The sequence below is a fragment of the Struthio camelus genome, chromosome 3 (genome assembly GCF_040807025.1).
Source record: "Struthio camelus isolate bStrCam1 chromosome 3, bStrCam1.hap1, whole genome shotgun sequence".
NCBI classification, from domain to species: Eukaryota; Metazoa; Chordata; class Aves; order Struthioniformes; family Struthionidae; genus Struthio; species Struthio camelus.
Genome location: NC_090944.1, coordinates 28,736,897 through 28,755,941, shown reverse-complemented (window position 1 = coordinate 28,755,941; position 19,045 = coordinate 28,736,897). Strand labels below are relative to the sequence as shown.

At 38.5% G+C, this 19,045-nt stretch overlaps 1 protein-coding gene across 20 annotated transcripts in view; it reads right to left on the bottom strand.

Moving 5' to 3' along the window:
- The window catches only part of MYT1L (myelin transcription factor 1 like), a 331,910-nt gene that overhangs the window by 2,172 nt on the left and 310,693 nt on the right, over positions 1–19,045 (bottom strand). For 14 of the 20 annotated variants that reach the window (XM_009674012.2, XM_009674011.2, XM_009674007.2 and 11 more), the window contains 4 exons: positions 7,603–7,694; positions 5,689–5,798; positions 940–1,083; positions 1–617 (listed from right to left, as the gene is read on the bottom strand). The exon at positions 1–617 is cut by the window's left edge and continues 2,172 nt beyond it. In XM_009674012.2, the coding sequence (XP_009672307.1) occupies positions 477–617; positions 940–1,083; positions 5,689–5,798; positions 7,603–7,694 (487 nt within the window). In that variant the 3' untranslated portion in view covers positions 1–476. The remainder of the gene's footprint in view (positions 618–939; positions 1,084–5,688; positions 5,799–7,602; positions 7,695–19,045) is intronic. The other 6 variants (XM_009674018.2, XM_009674030.2, XM_009674021.2 and 3 more) reach the window with 1 other exon arrangement.

Genomic DNA, 19,045 nt, shown 5'->3' with positions numbered 1-19,045 from the left:
ATTTCTTAAATCCCATAAAATCCTCCAACATGAGGCAAAATGATAGTGTTTAAAAAGTGGCTGCAGACCGCAACATTGTCATTCAAAGCTGTTTTTTTTTTGTCCATTTCAGTTCAAAATACTAAAACATTTAATCACTAAAGCATTAAAAAGAATTTACACTCTATTTATTTTGATCAGCTTACCTCTTCAGAAATATATATACCCCAAAAATGTGCATACATTAGCAGCTATAAACATTACATGGCATATCACACTATGTCAGCTTATATGAAAACGTACAAAATGTGAATGTATTCAAAAAACTATTCTGCAGTTACTATCTTTAAAGCAAGACATAAAATCATTATGAAGTCTTGTAAGCATAACACTGTTTCAAACAGAAATAAATATATAACACTTTCTGGTAAATTACAGCAGCAAAAAACAAGAGGCATCCTTTTTTTAAGCAAGACTTTCACCACTATAGCAGCTGTTCAGACCTGAATTCCTCTCACAGCCTGCTTTATATTTTCCAGTAGGGCTTTATTTTCTGGACTCTGATAACGATCTTGATTTGTATACATGTCCGTCAAAGTGGTCACGTAAGCATCAAAATTTTGTTCATTGATTGGTTCCTACGAGATATTAAATAGTAGTTCATATACAACTTTTATTTTCTTAATCGTATATTCATTTAAGCATAACATATTATCAAGGCATATCGCCACCATTGTGTATAATATTTAAAATGCCTATTTAGATCTTACTTAATTTTACAGGATACACTGGAACAGGCCCTCCATGTCTTTGTTAGCAGTTAAATGTATCTGTATGGTTTCAGTGTTGTTAGCACAAACATCCAACTGGTTGATGAACCATAAACATAAAAAAGACATCTATTGTATGAAGTGAACTGAAGATCGCCAAATTCCTTAACTTGTGCTCTCAATCACTTACCATATGTGGTAGCTGGATATTAGCTAGACTATGAATTAAAGACTGGCTTAAATTGGCCAGTTCATGAAGAAGAGACTCATTTTGCTGTTCAATTACTTTGTTCTCCTCTTCTATCGTCTTCAGGTTGCTCTCCATTGTGGTAATCTAAAATGGACAAATTTGTGTACAATGTAATACAAGGCAAGCTGTTATAAAGCATGCACTCTTTGAAAGGAGTGATAACAAAAATACCAGAGAAAGAGAAAAAGATCTTTTCATTCAAAGTAAAAAAAGGTTTTGCCTGAGTCTGCAATTTTTAGCATTTTTAAGAATTTCTTATTCCAACTGTATGTTGTATGACTTTAACAGCTTGTCTTTTCCATGTTGGTAAAAATGAACAAACTTAGTTTGAGTTCCGTTGGCTTAGAGCTTTTAAAAACAAGCATGCTTCTTGAGTTTAAAGGCATTAAGAAGGAAGTTAGTTCTGCAAGTTCATGTGGTTAAACACTTCCACGTTTTGGAGCCTACCTGTAGTCAACAGGACATTGTGCAGCCAACAGGTCATGTAACTTACTGTATTTTCTGCAATATATATCTTGTCAGCTAAGTGTGCGTAGCTCCTGGCTGCTAGTGTTTAGCTCTTTGTAGCTATAATTTGATTCAGTGAATTTTCACAGGGCTGTTTATGAAAGCTGAGGAATTGCACATTATTGTCCTATATGTACAAATTCAGAATGTGTTCTAAAAAATAGAAAGAACTTTGAAAACTGAAGGAACTGAACAAAATTTATGCACGACCAGGAGACTGAGCGTTTGGGGCATGACTACACGTATGGGAGAAGACAACTGAGATTATGCGCTGCCTGCGCTCCCAGGTGACCAGACACAAGCTAGCTCCAGTCTTGTGTGGTGCTGGGTTTGAACTAATGCACATTGCTGAGAAGAAGCTTACTCAAGTTTTGTGCAGAGCATGGGGATAATAAAGCTATAAGGATTTCAGATGAGCACTGGCTTATGTCCAGCCCATTGAGAACACAGGCAGAACTTATTCATGTCTGTCTACACTTTTCCCTACAGACCTGTCCTCAGTTTCCACACTGGATAACAGCTATTACAAAGAGTACAGTGTGTGTAGGTTAAAATGTACATTGGCAAGAGGACAGAAAATGAAGCTAGAGAAGAGGAAATAACGCCAAAGTTTTAAATTCTCAAAATGAGCTTTATCCATTTCTAATTTGGCACAGACAATGAACTGTAGAAAGGATTGAAAGATTTTAAACATTGAATGGAAGGTTGCAGGTTTGTGCAGTAACAGGAGGCAGAAGAGGAAAGGGTTCTTCTGTGACTATTGACCAGGGTCAGTACTGGCACAATCAGGTCATTAGATGCCTCAAGTTTATTTTACTCTGAACTCAAAATTTTAGTCTGCTTTTGGACATACAGCCCGTTAGTTGATAGAAGCAACTTTGACAAGTGATGTGGCCATATAAAACAATCCCTAAGTAGCTGTGACTTTGACTACAGACGTTTATGTTGCAGCTAATCCAAGCTGTCAGTATCGTAGGGGCTTGGTTTTGTCACAATTAATTGATTTTGAGCTATTTCTACAACATGTTAGAATAGGCAAAAGTATTCAGCTTTGAAAATGAGAATACATCCTTTCTTTTGTTATGCTTTCAATTTGTGTATGTCAAAGAACAGATGAGATACAAGTTCTAAACACATGCTTAGGGAGGAGAGAGGGATGTTTGGAATTCAGCACCCAAGAGCAATTCCATTCATGACTGCAATACATCTTTCATAGGTGCTAGCTAAAGTCAGCTGTGCTGCAATATTTACCCTAAACACTGTTCTTATATTACAGACCAAAGTGAATAGTCCGATATCAATAGCGGCCCGGTTTGTATGGTATAGTGCTGTTGTCTCACAATAACTTAAGTAGGACTGATATTTCTTAGCTTTTTTTAGCTAGTTGAGAGCTGCTATCTGATTTTTTTTTTTCTTGGGCCAAGTCATGCTGACTTTTTGAAAATACAGTTGCAGGTGATCAGAAGTAATCATCCTCTGAAAGAATCCTAAGATCAATAACCGACATTCTTAATTATTGTATTTATCTACCTAGTGGCTGCAATTTCCCTCCTGACATTTTACCCTAAAACTAGAGAATGTTCACATGTATCTGTTCTGAAGACAGGATAATCTGTTGCTTGTATGAGACATGCAATTATTTGCAGATTTTTCTTTCCCTCTTGATGTCTCTCTTCCTCTCACGCTTTTGGATCTGCCTGTTAGTTTTAAATAAACTTATCAGAAAAAATAAGTGCTCCCAACTTTGAAGTAAAAAGGCATTTGAATAGAGGACGGTCCTTTGAATACCCGAACTAGGAAAAGGCTGCAGCATGAGTTCATGCTGTATTAAATATGATATTCTACAGGGAAGAAAGTTCCTGTTGTAGGAGAAAATGTCACTGACAGTTTTGATCCACAGGACCAAATGAGACCTCATTTGCAATGAGACCTTTGCTAGATCCAGTGTTAACAGAACTAATTCTACTTTCGTGTTTCATATTACCAAACTATGAAAATTTATTGAAATTTAAGTTGCAAAATGATTTTCTAAAGGGGCATCCACAAACAATTTGTTTTGTTTAATATAACTTTACTGTTGCAAAAAAAGGGGAGTGTTGACTTTGATCCTCCAAATGGAATAACTATGAGATAACGTTCTATGTGTTGGAAATGTAAACTGCCTATCTTCAGGAGAGTGTATTAAATCAAAACTGAAACCCTTGAATTTCTGTGGAGTTTGACTTAGCTGGGATTTTCTGCTAGGCATCAGGAATTAATTGGATAAGAATAGGTCAGCATTAGAATAGACCGCTTAGGGAAGTTGCGGAATCTGGTGTTGCAGGCATTAAAGAACAGCTTAGACAGGCATCTGTCAGGATTGGTTTAGGTAGAGCAGAGAGGTGAGGAGAGACGGAGAAGATAGATGGACTAAAAAAAACTTTCAAGGTCTCTTCTAGCTCTGTTTTCTAGAATTCTATTAATTATTTTAATGACAATAAGTATACGTCACAGTCAGTTTTACTCTTTTTCTAAATGTGTTGCGTCAAGATGTGAAAAACATCATACGAACTGGATGGTAAAATAATCAACTGAGCTTTTTTCCCGAGAGTACTCAGTGGTCCCAAGTAATCCCTTATCTGATTTCTTAAGAATGTGCAATGGCACCGTTCTGAGCTGTGAAAGCTGGAACTGACATCACTGAAGTATGGCTTCTGTACTCATTTCAGATCAAGTTTTGATCTGAAATTCCTAGCTAAATCCCTGAAACTCCATGCATGTTTTATGCTTGTAAGCAGTGTTATTATGGCTCTGTTTCTTTTTTTATTCATCTGGCCAAAAATAAAATAAAAAAATAAAAAATAAAAATAAAATTAAAAATGCAGAACGTTAGCAATGGCTAGGGGGAGATTCACCTAATGTATACATGACTGCCAAATGAGTTGGCATTTTTAAAAAACTCAGCTAAATCAATCTTTATGTGAATAGCACCTATAGCATTGTATTACGCAAAATACAATATAAGGCAAATTGAAAATTGCCGGCTTCAAAACTTAGGACGAAATCCTACCAAAACAAATATGTAAAGTTTTCCTGCCACTAACTAGTCTGCTTGCCTTACATTTTTGCAGATATTGTTCTCATTACCTCACAGTTACACTTGGTCACATCACAAAACTGGGCAGAAAAAAAGTCAAATCCTATAAAAGTCAAATAATGGCAACGGAACCCTGAAGACAGGCATACAATGGAAGTGAAGTTTCAATATCAGTTTGGCTAAGATTTAGAATTCAAGGAAAAACCTAGCTGAAGGGCAAGATCCTATCATTTTTTTTATGAGGATACAAGAGGAAGAGGACAATGGACAAGGCACTCTTCTCTGCAAGCAGTAGACAAAGAAGTAACAAGGAGCTGTTAGCTCTGACTGCCTTCATCAAGATCAATGGGCATTTTATCATTATGACTGCAGGACTTCAAGGCTGACAAATGGTGAGAACTGTAGTAAATCTCACTGTTTGTTTTTGTGCTCAAATCATGGGAAGAAAAAAGCACTGCAAGTTATGCTGGACATTGGAAAATGCCAGGGAAAGAATTCAATACATTTCATTGCCTTGCCTTTTCCATCTAGTTTTAGGACTGGTCAAGAATGACAATAAAATGAGGTTTTAATTAATATTCCAGTGTTCTTTTCCCCCTTTTTTTCAACAGATTTATGTGGAACATAAAAGGAATTAAGCTAGTTCTGAGAATCGGTGAGTAGTACTCTACTTTTGCTGCTAAGGGCTGCACTTAGTGTGATGAAGTGAAGTGTAACAAGTGTTCACTTCCCTATCTAAATTTCCTCTGTAGCACAACCTTGGCAAGATGTTCATCTAGGCTCCTTCCCATTGTAACTTATGTAAATGACTATGGTCTCACCTAACAGTTTAACACATATCCTCATCAAGGAAAAATACAAAGCTGATCGTAGCAGGTCATGCTTTTGTCATTATTTCAGAAAATATATTTTGTCAATGCTTTTTTTTTTCGTGGTGGCAACTGATGTGGAAATTCCACCATGGATACTGTTTTCTGACTCTATAAATGGCAAATCAGATATGTAAAACATAATACGTAAGAAATATGAAAGGTAATAATATATTTCCTATGTTTCTTTTAATCAACCATGTACAAAAAGCAGCTGAATTTAGGGCTTCATAAAACTGTTACCTGAGTTCTGAGTTTAATCATATCAGCTTCCATCTGGGAGTTGGATTCATTTAGTTCCTTGATTTCTTCATCTAACTGTTTAATTTCTTCATCATTTTCTATACCTATGTGATGTAAAAATAACAAATGTGTTAAAACAATTAAGCTTTAAATCAAAGTTCATCAAATGAATTATTTCCATATTGGAATTAAATTTAATTCAAGTAAAAGTATTAAAGTAAAAAGTAAAACAATAAGTTTCAGCAAACTTTTCTTTTAAAGTTAAAACAATGTATTTTCCACCACTTTTCTTTTAAGAATTACAGTAATTTTCCTGTGAGAATGACGGAAATGGCAGGATGAGTGATAAGACACAGCTTTTTCTTTATAAGTGCTGATTTTAACTTTGCATTATTAGAAATGCACCTGCAGCAGTGAATTCTGTTCCACTGTCATATGTAACTTATTTGAAAGATTTTGTCCATACATAGATCTTCTGAAGGAAAAGAAAATATTGTAACATGCTAATCTCTTCATATCACAGTGTTGTCAAAATCACTTGTACCTAATTTAGAAGAAATTTTTCCCAATACAGAAAAATTTCATTGATGCGCTAGGATCCACTGTGATTCTGCTGTTTCCTTTAATAATTGCATGATTCAGAAGGGTGTTATTATATAATGACATAGGGGATAATTTGCAAAATTGAAGTGATTCCTGAGTTTTTATAACATAAACATTTAAGGAACAGAGTTTTAAAGGTACCTATATCTCTAAGGATTCAGACAAGAATAAACTATTGTTTTCATTTAATTACTACAAAAGAGCATAAAATAGCCTTGGGATGAAATAGACCTGCTTTCTCTAAAGTTGAGGTCTTAACTCTTACTGCTACAGGATGCATGCTCCCACTTGCTTATTCTGCTGTGAATCCTGCATGCCTTTTTGCACAGTGTGTAACTGTAACATGAAGGATGCCATGCGTCCCCCTAACTACTGAGAATGTCTATATGCTCCTCCTTAAGGCATTCTTCTCAGGTATAGCAGACACAGATTTCAATACTCTCTGGTTGTAGAGAAAATTAAACCCAGATCTTCCACTCACTGGATACCAGCTATTGCACAAAGACAACCTATGCTTATTTCTCCTGCTGTGCTCTCCATGTGGAGTACAACAGCTCCCACGCTAAGTGTTGAACAAAGCATTTTCTGTAAATCTTTGGGGCTCTCAAATACAGTAAATTCCAAAAGATAGTGACTGGAGTTAAGAGGGCAGTATCTTTAGGCATTTAGGCAATTTAGGCACGATCTTCAGGCAAAGTTTTCCCAGAAAACGTAGGACTTGGATACCTCCTGGACAAGGCTTTTGTGGACACTTATTTAAACTGCAGCACCTACATTTTGCTTTAATTGCACTTCAGATACCAGGCTACAATCCTGAATTTCATCTAAGTTACTTTCATCATCTCCCCTACAAGTGAAGGTTCCCAGGAAGGACTGCAGATTAAATGGCACAAGGCCATCCACATCTGCCAAAGGTTACAGAACTACAGCTCAAAATGAATTCAAGGGAGCTCATAAGGACTCAGCATTTCTGCAAACAAGTCTTTACTCTTCTGAATCCTGCTGCAATATAAGATCAACTGTCCACCTTGATGAATGAGATATGAAGCATAAAATTATAGTGGTATTTTCTATTTTGAAATATTTTAGAGAGTTTTAGATTTATGTAGGCATAACACAGACCAGCCTGACCCACGCCACTGCTGGCTCAGCTTTCCACAGCATAAAAATCAGTTTCAACTAAATTGACAGTGAATTCACTGTTTATACACATCAGATTTACACAGGTAGAAAAATATCATACAGCAATGATAATTTTATCTTATAAAGAAGTAATACTTATAAAGGTAATGATTACAAAGTTACCATTACTGGCCCGCTGCTTTATTGTTAGCATTTGCTCTCCAGACAACTTTGCTTTCTTCATAGCTGAAGTGGCTCTGGGACATCCTGATAAACTGTGAACAGTAAAGAGCCTGTTAATTATGATAGGTCGTTGAAATTAAATCTGTAAGCCAAAACTATTCAAAAAAAAAAAATCAGAGATGAAGTTATCTTCATTGCCTGACACTGGAAGAGTGTGTTAGTCTGAGAAAGAAGGACTTGTCCGTAGTGATTTCATTATTTTACTCTTCCATCTAAAATCTTTTTGTATAGGTAAGTAATAGAAAAGTCAGATATATATTGTAAAAGTATTAACCAGGGAACAATAGCCAAATTTCATAAAGATGCAGTGCTCTTATTAAAAAGTTATCTTTTAAAAGCAGTTACTGTGTAAATATTCCCCCCTGAATTTACGTGTCTCCACTCTGAACTTCCACTCTTTTGAATTCATGTGGCCAAACACAGAACTGAATGCTGAGAGGAAGAGGCATGAGCTAGCTCTCACATCCAAATTTCTAACCCTTATAAACTATGCTTGTCCTTGTGAATATCACTTACAAGCTAGCTAAACTGCCCTTTTCTGAATTGTTTCTTAAGCAGGCAATAACTTTGTGTGTGCCTTTTGTTTAAGTCTAAGAAAAGGCATTCCCATAAAAATCTAACATTGCCATGATGAGAGATATATATCTCTTATAATGTACATTTGTTATCCCTATGGATGTAGACTCTGCTCTCTCTCATGTCTCTTATGTTGCCAAAAATATTAGGCCTTACATCATTCGAAATAGTTTGATAGTGAATGTAGTCTTAGAAGGCTTTACTGTGAAAATAAAATTAAAGATCAGATAATGCTATTTTATAAGTAATTGTGTACACCAAACTACCTCTATTTTCAAAATCACATCTTTAATGTAGTTGTGTATCATAAGTAAGAGGAAAAATATATTCAGTCTAATTTCCAGATGGAATACTATCTTCTTATTCTGAATAGTGAAGGAAATTTTGAAACTTGCTAAAAAAATTCCATATTACTTCAATGTTCAAGATTTCATAACCACTGAAACTGAACAGCACATCATGCATATCTCACGCATACTGTAACATTTGTATTTCCTTTTCAGATCCAAGAGACACCTTTTTTACTATTTTTAATTGTTTAAATAAAATTGAAAGCTAGTACTCTTAAAGAAACTCTCTGCAATGTGGAACAAGTTTCTGAGGTATATTATTTCTTGGCTTAAAAGCATTTCTTTAGGTAAAGACCCAACCACCTACTAAATAAAGTGTTTGAATTTAAATATAATACATATAACAATCTTGACAGCATCATTACCAACTCAAGTCCATGTAAATTAAACTAGATGATTGCAGTGGCTTCTACTGAACTTCAAATATTTGAATTTCTCACATTGTTTGCTTCACCAAGTGCAGCAGTTCAAAAAAGGACATTTTTCCCAGCAAAACTTCTAAAAAATAAAATTATTTTCCCCAGCAATAAATTCAATATTCAAAATTTTATCCAGCTCTATTACTGGGAAGATATACAATAAAGCAACGCTAATACTACGAAGAAATAGCATGACCTGGTAGCTTTTCCCTGTAGCCTAGGCAGTAGAATGGCAGGGTATTGTTCCAAGCTCTGCTACAAACTCACTGTGTGACCTTAAACAAAAAACTTTATCCTCTTCTTTATTCTCATTGTTTGTCCTCTGTATTTACAGGTAAACTTTCCTACATAAGGTTTCTCTCACATTAGGTGTGTGGCACAATACAACCATCTTCCTGAAGCCTGAAAGAGTCTTGAGGAAGATTAAGGAGGATTAGGCATTTTGGGGGGAGAAAAAAGTGGCACAAGGAAATCAAGGAAAGATAAGAGGATATGCTAAGTTTATATATCATTTAATTGACCTCATTTTTTGTATCATTTTAATTGATTTAATTTATTTCCTCTTATTTTGTCCTCACTCTTCTTTAGGAGTTAGCATCAATAGGCAGTATAGGAAGTTTGTTAGTGTACGTGGTCCTCAGCCTTCTCCTGTCTAAGGGTCTTGACGGGTGGCAACCTAGGTAATCCCTCAAAACAAAATTATCCCTCAAAATAGTCCATAAATATGGCATTCAAACCCCAAATAGACCGACATGAGACCAAGATACTAGAACTGTGCACCTGAAAGTGTAAAAGAATAATAAAACAAAGAAAACCATAACCACAAGGATTACAATTTTATTGCGAGATTCAGTGTGCCTACATTCCAACTTTGGTGCCTAAAACCCATCTTATTCCCAGGCTACGGCTATGCACACCTAGTTTTCAAGACTGCTTAACCAGTATATTCAGTGCTTCAAACCACGCTCTGACCCTGAGGCCCCTGGCACACTGCAGCCTGTATCCACAGGCTTTCTCACTCTTCAAAACTGTGTGGCCACATTCTAGCTGCCTATTAGCAACAGCCTCTGGCCCATGCTGTCTCCTTAGGAAAGATATCTTTTGGAAGGATAGGCACTTACATATCAGCTACAGCGCTGCTGCAGTTTAGGCTTACTGGCATCAGGTCCCCTCTTCCTAAACTGGAAATAGGAAAATATTGGTCCTGGGTCCTTGCTGCAGCAATTGATGGAGAATTTATATGCACAAAATATCTACCCTCTTCTGGAGCTGCTTGTACCCAAATGAGTCATAGGGCTTGTAGGAGAAGACACAAAGGGCTGCCTACTTGCCGGCCTACTAGTGAGGATGCAGAAGGCTTCTGGGTTCTGTGGCCAGACTGGTTTTGCTTTTATTCACTGGTGAGCAATTTACACAGATATTTGAGGGAGGAGGGCTTAGATCAAAAGGGCTTTCCTTTCAACTGTATGCCCAAATGCCTAGATTACAGCCAAGTTTCCTGTGAACCTCTGAGCCCACCTTCCATGATCCTTACACTTTTGGCTTTAACGTATGTGCCATGTACCACTATGACTACCACTAGTCTGTTAGGTGACTATCCCAAGAAGAGGGTCAGACAGACTTCTGTCATGCACGAACAGAAGCTGCTAGCTTTTCCTGTGGTTTTGTTCCAGGTAAGAGAGATTCTTAACTTCCACCAGACTACATCATCTTCCTCTGCAGATCTTTACTGGAAAATCTGTCTCTCCATCGATCGCATATTGCATTTTAAGTGGACTGGCTCACTTATAGCCAGCCAGGCACTTACAATTGCAGTGAAGCAGTATCTAAGGTAGTAGCCTAAATTAGAGGACTGAGATCTAATGAAATTTATTTAAATGTGAGTGGCTAAATTCTTCAGCAACTGATAAGAGAAGGACAGAAATACGCATCCTCTTTGCCCAGCTTTGTTGTTAAGCTACTTAAAAATATTTAAAATCATTTAAAAAGTAAAATTAAGACTTTCATGATTAGCTCCTGCTCTGCTAGGAAATTCTACCTCTTCTCTGTTATCTTCTCCACTATGCTTACTTTTCCTAAAGGTAAATACTTGCTTGAAGTTAAGAACAACCAAAAGAAGGCAGATCAAAAGATAAGGGAAGATCAGGAATACAGGTAAGTCAACACCGTGTCAGAAGTGGGCTGCTGTACAGAGTCTGAGCCTCACCGAGGTATAACGTTTACCAAAAGCTTGAATTTGAGATCTCTGTGGGACTGGGAGGGGCTCTAGGTTTCTAGAAGGGTGGGGATAGGAGACACGGGAAAAGCAGCTATGATTTTATTTTTCTCAAATTTATTAAGATTTTGCCTCCCCATCATTTGGGACTGAAATAAAAATGAATGAAACCCACTTCAGTGCTTTAAGAGTTATGCAAAACATGCTTTGAGTGTTGCAAAAAAACAAAAAAGACCAAGAGAAAACCATTTCAGAGTTTCAGTAAGGATAATAGTTATCCTCACATCAGCTTTAAAACCTTTACAGTTGATGCTTGTGTCATACGTTTTCTGTTACAAGTGGAATTAGTATGTAATCCCACTTTTACTTATTTTTTATTTTTTAATGTCTGATAAATCTTATGTTGATTTTTACACAAACACAGAAATCTACAGCTTGTTTATTCTAGCAAAGTACTAGTAAAATTAATGACAGTTATCTCACTTGCTACTGCCATTATTCTCACACAGATGAGAAATCATGCAAAAGAAAACATAAACATAGTGTAGTATTCTTTTCACAATAAAAAAAGGAGTAAGACTTTCTAATAACATTGCTGGGGGTACTGCTGCAATAAATACAGTACAAACATACTGAGGCATCATTTATCAAAGCCAGAGTGTGGATGCTACCTGGCTGGAAACTTCAGCATTTTAGGTGGGCTGTGAAAAGCATCAACACCCAGTTCCAAACTCCTCCTGAATTCCTGATTAAGCCGGAGCTGTGAGCTGCTGCTACCGTAGAGTCAAAGTATCAACAACTAGCTGCTCATCAGCACCCTGTCTGTTTGAGATGCAATGTCTCTTGTCTTTTACTGGATTTCTACTGTCAGGTTTAATCTCTGAGAAAGAAAAGTGCAATTTGGCACATCATTCTTTAAAGCCTCCAACCCCTGTTAGAATTTGCAAAATACTATGAAAAATGAATTAAACTGTTAGATTAAAGTAATCTTTAATCTGGCAGGTCAGCTCCTGCCAGCCTCCTGTGAAGCACGCATGTGCTAAAATTTGAGACTGCAATTTTTGCTTGTTGGCTGTATACCTCTGACATCGTTATGCATCATGCATATTGGAAAACTGCTTTTGTTGAGCTTGGATGCTAAATGGAAAGGTGCATGTTTGTGACCTACTTATACAGCTTTGCTTTGCAGGGAGTGGCGCTATCAACGCGGAAGACATTTGTGAGTGTATGCCTGTAGGACTGACAGGTAGAAGAGGCGAGCAGGTTTCACACCATGAAAGTTCAGCCTGCATTAATCACGCTTATTTTTTCAGGAAAACTTTCTAAATGGATGCATGCAGAGGTCAGATTAAAGAAGTAAAGTACAAGTAGCCCTATAAAAGTCTACTTACAAAATAAGCTCCACCCATAAGTAAACCTACATCTTATCCTAACTTCCCTGAAGAGCACTGACTAACAGAAACGCAGTCATCTAAATGGTGCACAGAAAGACTGTATGCACAGATTAGGAAAAGTGTATATTGGGTTTGCATTTGTTAGAGCTGAACACAATATGAATAATGAATTTTCTTTCTTTCTTGTTTAGGACTTTGATTAGATTACTGCAACCTATGTCTGGCCATATATTTAGTGAATTTAAAAAATCAGGTGAAATTGGTCTCCAGATAAAAGGAAAATTACTAGAAAAAAAGTTTGAAAGGAGCATAGTAGGTTAGTGCACGTTTACTACGAAATTGAATTTACAGGAAAGAAATGTGATCTAAAAGCCTGACCCACTTCAAGAATGTGACTGCACTATCTTCAGGGATGCAAAACAAGACAGGTGCCTGAATGGAGGATTGCTGATCAAGTGGAGCAATTGTTTAGGTGACTGATTTTGGTTATGTAGATTCCAGGTGCGTGCTATTAATTTTTTTTTTCTTTTCCTCAGCAGATAGAAACAGTCTGGTCCCTCTCGAAGCTGAAGAAATTGTACAAGGACTCTCAAGTGAAGAAAACATTTCCCAAACAGAAAAGTAGAGATGTAGGAAAGGAGGGCACAAATGTAGAATAAAATGCAACTTTTATATTTGCAATGTGAAGCACTGAAGCTTACAGAGAAAGAAAGAAAAGAAAGAAAAGAAAGAAAAGCAAGAAGAAAAAGAAAAGAAAGGAAAGAAAGAAAAGAAATAAATGAGAGGAAAAAAACCCCCAGCGCCTCAATGTGGAGTACTGCTAAAGCACTCCTGAGAGCTAATTTTATAAACACAGGCCAGATTCACTACCATAGTGATTTTTCAAAAACTTAGGAAAATCAAACACTTTGCCTATTTATTAAAAATAACATCTTCCACAAGCTAGAGACAGGAATATATATTCAAGGGACCTCTGTTTACTACACACAGACCCAAAACAAGCCCCAGATGTAAATCCTTTTGATATTCATGGAAGTACAGATCAGAGTGAAAGCTACTGTTTTATTTTGTTAATGGACAAACTTTACTCTTAAGTATAAGCTCCTTTTAATGATAATGTTTGAAGTTCAAGTTAAGTGATCAAACTCAATGATCAAAGTGGCCCTTTCCTTGGTTTAATATTAAATCCACAAACCACTCATTTTTCTGTGTTGAAGAGTATCAGCTTTAGTGGTTTTCTTATTCCCATGAACAAGTTCTGCTACACGCCTTAAAGGAGGACTTGCTCTATGCACAGCTCCAGCAGAGATAAAAGGCACCTTCCCTGGCCCAGCACTCAGTTTTATTTACATTCAAGGGCGACTGGCTTTTACCCAAATTCTTGCTGGTACTGTGCAGCCAAGGGGAGGGTTACCTGGCCAGGGGTGTTAGCAGTAGAGGGGCTTGCAAGGAGACTGCTGTGATTCAGTCTCTCTCCTTGTCCCCATCAGCCTGGTTGCCTTTGTGCTGTGTTGGAAGAAATCTCCAGTTCAGCTCAATTTCAGAATTCTTTTTTGAAAAAGGATAATTTCTGATTAATGTAGCCCTTTTTAGATGTTTTTCCGTGGCTAAATACTAATGTTCTTTGTAAGCTTTGCCTAAGTTTTTCTTTTTTTCTACTTTTTGTGGTGCATTTGCAATTGACACCTGAATGTCTGTGGGACATTATATTTCACTTAAATTTTCAATCAAGAGGAAAATGTAAGCTAAAAAATTCTAAAAGCTTGATGTAACCTGAAAACTGGCAGCTCCTAATCCAAGCTGCTTTCCAAAGCTGTTGAGAAAAGTAGCTGTGATTTAGTTCTGTTTAAATAAATCTTTGCATTGGTTTCAGAACCAGTGCAAAACACTACCCAAGAAACCATTAAAGAAATATAGCCATTTTAATTAAAACAAAAGGTTTCATTACCTTTTTAATGATATATGATCATTGTTTTAGAGACACTTCCAGTAAGGAACCACATTTCTGATTTTAGAGGTTAGATGGTTAAAATAGCATTAAAATCTGTTCAGTCAAGCACCAAATGGCAGGTGCTATAGAGTGAATGGTGATGACATCCACAAGCAGAGAGGATATTTGGTTGTTTATTAAAGGCTTCAAAGGTAAAATTCTGTTATAACCTAATTACGTCTATCCCCCCCCAAAAAAATAATGAAGTAAGCAGGTAAGGAAAACAAAAATTGAAATTATGCAGAACAGTAAACATTGCCAAGCTGAGAGAAAATTAGCTCTGAGAGCAGACTCAGTGTGAAAGGAATTCCCCTGAGGCATGAATATACAACAGAAAAAAGGATTAATTAATCTTGAAACATTAGAATTTTAAGAACACTGCCAAGGCTGCCCTCCAGTTGTGCACAGTAGTCTTGTGGCAAATTTACATCATATTTTGTTAATTAAAGTTGCTTAGTCAGCAAAAGGGCTCTGTGGGTGGGCTCCCTAGGACACTGTTAGGGAGCTTTGACCTGTATCGTCCATTATAGGGAAAGGGCTTTTGTCTCTTATCCAGTGGTGCCATAACTGCTCAAAAGTCCCTCATTTCTCCTCTGGCGAGGCAGAAGGCACTGCAGCATGTTACGTGATACACAAGTGGCCCTAGCAGGGAAGGAGGGTGTACCTAACTGAGTGCCGGTGGCCAGAGCCCCCCGGCACAGCGCTGCTTACTGCAACAGTTGCTGCCTCTCCCGCTCTGCGACTGCACACAGCAGAAGAGATGACCTGAAGATCAGTGGATTTACCAGTCAGGCGAATAGAGCATTTAGCATTGTGAAACAGAGAGAGGCTGAGACATCCTCATGTATACATACGTAAAGTGTATCTCTAGCTACATACCTCTGATTGCCAGCTAAAAATTTCAAGTGACCTGTTCAGTCACCAGTGCCCAGCTAACTTCAGACACTTAAAATGAAGCACAGGCACTCTAGGCATTTTTATTGACAATGGAGAGAGAAAGGTACTTTCAGAGGACAACTCATCCCACCTGAAATCTAGAAAGCCATCCAGTGATCTCAGCTTTTTTTTATGGTTTACATCTGGAATGAGAACAACCAGGCTTATAACCAGAAAGCTTCTGCTAAGTGTCTAAAATCACAAGGATGTCACACCGCAAACACACATATAGATTACTGTCTGCTGCTGTTTGTCAGGTCTGCTTAGCAAAACTATTTTTCTGATGTCGTGCAGTCTGCTTTTTCTAATGTGCATTTCACGTTATTTTCTCCTTGCCTTTCCTGAGGTAAGTAAACTTCTTCAGTCCTTTTAGTTTAGCTCTCCATTAGGAGTCTTTCAGTTTAACAGATTGTACATTTGATTAAAATGTAATTTCGTCCTGCTTCCAGATCATAATAAAAAGAGCTGGCAGAACCACCCACAGCTGAAGGGCCTAACTCTTTCAATGATTGGGCTGCATTTAGTTGCTTCTGTCTTTTGCCAGATTTAAATGGATCTGGCTGGAATTTTTCAAGTTAGGTGTCTGCCCCAGGCTTAGTTTTTCTGAGTGTCATAGAAATAAACTTCAATTTCTCCAAATGTAGTGTTTTGACCATACTAAGGGGAAAAAAATCATCCTGTGAGTATCTCTAACTATCCCTGAATTGGAGCAAAACTTGACATACCGTGAGGTTTTGTTCTGGATGTAGAGGTACATCTTGCTGTCCTCATGAAAATGAATGTAGATTTGGCTGAGGTATAAACCTTTGCCAAAATAGAAACACTGTAAGAATATGCAAGGATGTGATGAGGAAGGCTAAGGCCCATTTGGAATTAAACCTGGCAAGGGATGTCAAGGACAACAAGAAGGGCTTCTTCAAATACATCATTAACAAAAGGAAGACTAGGGAAAACGTGGACCCACAAGTGCTGAGGGAGCTGGCGGATGTTATTGCTAGGCCACTCTCCATCATCTTGGAAAGGTCCTGGAGATCAGGAGAGGTGCCTGAGGACTGGAAGAAAGCCAATGTCACCCCAGTCTTCAAAAAGGGCAAGAAGGAGGAGCCAGGAAACGACAGGCCTGTCAGCCTCACCTCCGTCCCTGGAAAGGTGATGGAACAGCTCCTCCTGGAGGTCATCCCTAAGCATATGGAGGACAAGAATGTGATTGGGAGTAGTCAGCATGGATTCACCAAAGGGAAATCATGCTTGACCAATGTGATAGCCATCTCTGACGGAGTGACTGGCTGGGTAGATGAGGGCAGAGCAGTGGATGTTGTCTCCCTGGACTTCAGCAAGGCTTTGGACACTGTCTCCCATCACATCCTTGTAGGTAAACTCCAGGAAGTGTGGGTTGGATGAGTGGAGAGTGAGGTGGATGGAGAACTGGCTGGATGGCCGAGCTCAGAGCGTTGTGGTCAGTGGTGGGTGGTCGTGGTCTAGTTGGAGGCCTGTACCTAGCACTGTCCCCCAGGGGTTAGTCCTAGGTCCAGTCTTGTTTAACTTACTCATCAGTGACCTGCATGAAGGGACAGAGTGCACCCTCAGCAAGTTTGCTGATGAGACTAAACTGGGGGGAGTGGCTGACACACCAGAAGGCTGTGCTGCCTTTCAGAGGGACCAGGACAGGCTGGAGAGCTGGGCGGAGAGGAACCTCCTGAAGTTCCACAAAGGCAAGTGCAGGGTCCTGCACCTGGGGAGGAATAATCCCATGCACCAGTACAGGCTGGGGGTTGACCTGCTGGAAAGCAGCTCTGCAGAGAAGGACATGGGAGTGCTGGTGGACAACAAGTTGAGCATGAGCCAGCAGTGTGCCCTTGTGGCCAAGAAGGCCACTGGTCTCCTGGGGTGCATGAGGCAGAGTGTTGCCAGCAGGTGGAGGGAGGTGATCCTGCCCCTCTCCTCAGCCCTGGGGAGGCCTCCCCTGGAGTACTGGGTCCAGTTCTGGGCTCCCCAGGACAAGAGAGACATGGCACTACTGCAGAGAGTCCAGCGGAGGGCTACCAAGATGATGAGGGGACTGGAGCATCTCTCCTGTGAAGAAAGGCTGCGAGAGCTGGGCCTGTTGAGCCTGGAGAAGAGAAGACTGAAAGGCGATCTCATGACCATGGCCAAGTATCTGAAGGGAGGGTGTTGAGAGGATGGGGCCAGACTCTTCTCTGTGGTGCCCGGTGACAGGACAAGAGGCAACAGGCACAAAATGAAACACAGGAAGTTCCATCTGAACACGAGGGAAAACTTTACTGAGGGCATCAGTGAGCACTGGCACAGGTTGCCCAGAGAGGTTGTTTAGTCTCCTTCCCTGGAGATATTCAACACCCGCCTGGATGTGATCCTGGGAAATATGCTCTAGAGGGCCCTGCTTGAGCAGGGAGGTTGGACTAGATGATCTCCAGAGGTCCCTTCCAACCTCAACCGTTCTGTGATTCTGTGATTCTGATTTTAGCTCAGGCCAACTATCATTCTGCCATGCAATGTGGGGCACTAATTTGGAGGGTAGCATTATGCACTGTTCCCAAAGGATAGTTTAGATATATATTTGTACCGATATGGATGTACAGACATGGGATATTGTGCCTCTGGGTCAGAGAATGTCCCTGTGCCTGCTGTATTGCCCAGTTTAGCCTTAGAGTCTGCTTTAATACTTAATTAATGGATATCTGGACCAGACTGTCATGTTGTGTAGTTTAATAGTTCTCTTCTTTATATCTATAAATATTTAATTGTCATATTCCTCCACTTTCCTTCTTGGAAATCTGTCAGCATATCATGATATTTCTAATCTTTCAGTAATGTCACCACGACACATCATTAGTCAGTTATAACTATTGTCAAATGCAGGGAGTTTTGTTAGTTCTTCCATATTCTTAATACTGTATAACTTTCCCCTGATGAGTTGTAACCTAGAGCCTCTAGGAGAAAATAAAAGGCAGAAAGCAGCAAAATAAATCAGTGGCAGCCAAAGGGGTCAGGGGGATTAAAATACAGCTTTAAGACACATATAATGGGAGAAAGTGAACAATGAGAGTTAAGAGTGAATTAATGTTGACTGAAATGTGGCAGTCTTTCACAACCTACAATAACAAACAAACAAAACAAAACAAAGTATTTGACTTGATAAGAGGCTTGGCTAGAAGTAGAAACAATCAAATAATTTAATGAGTTGCATTTTAGAAGCTTTTTACACATATGGAGCTTGAGAGTATTTATGTTTCATAAATATATGGATGGAAGGAAAGATGGAAGAACATGAAAAAAGTATTTTCTGGAAAGTTTTTACCATTTTCAATGTTATCTTCAACATTGCATAGGAATACCATGCTTAAGCATTTTTTAATCTTTAATTCCCTTCAGATATTGTTGCTGGATATTTAAATTCATCAGCATGATGTTTTGTCACTTTAGAATACCGTGACAATTCTTCCAGGAATTTGGATTTGTTGTGTTTTAAAGGATACTCACAT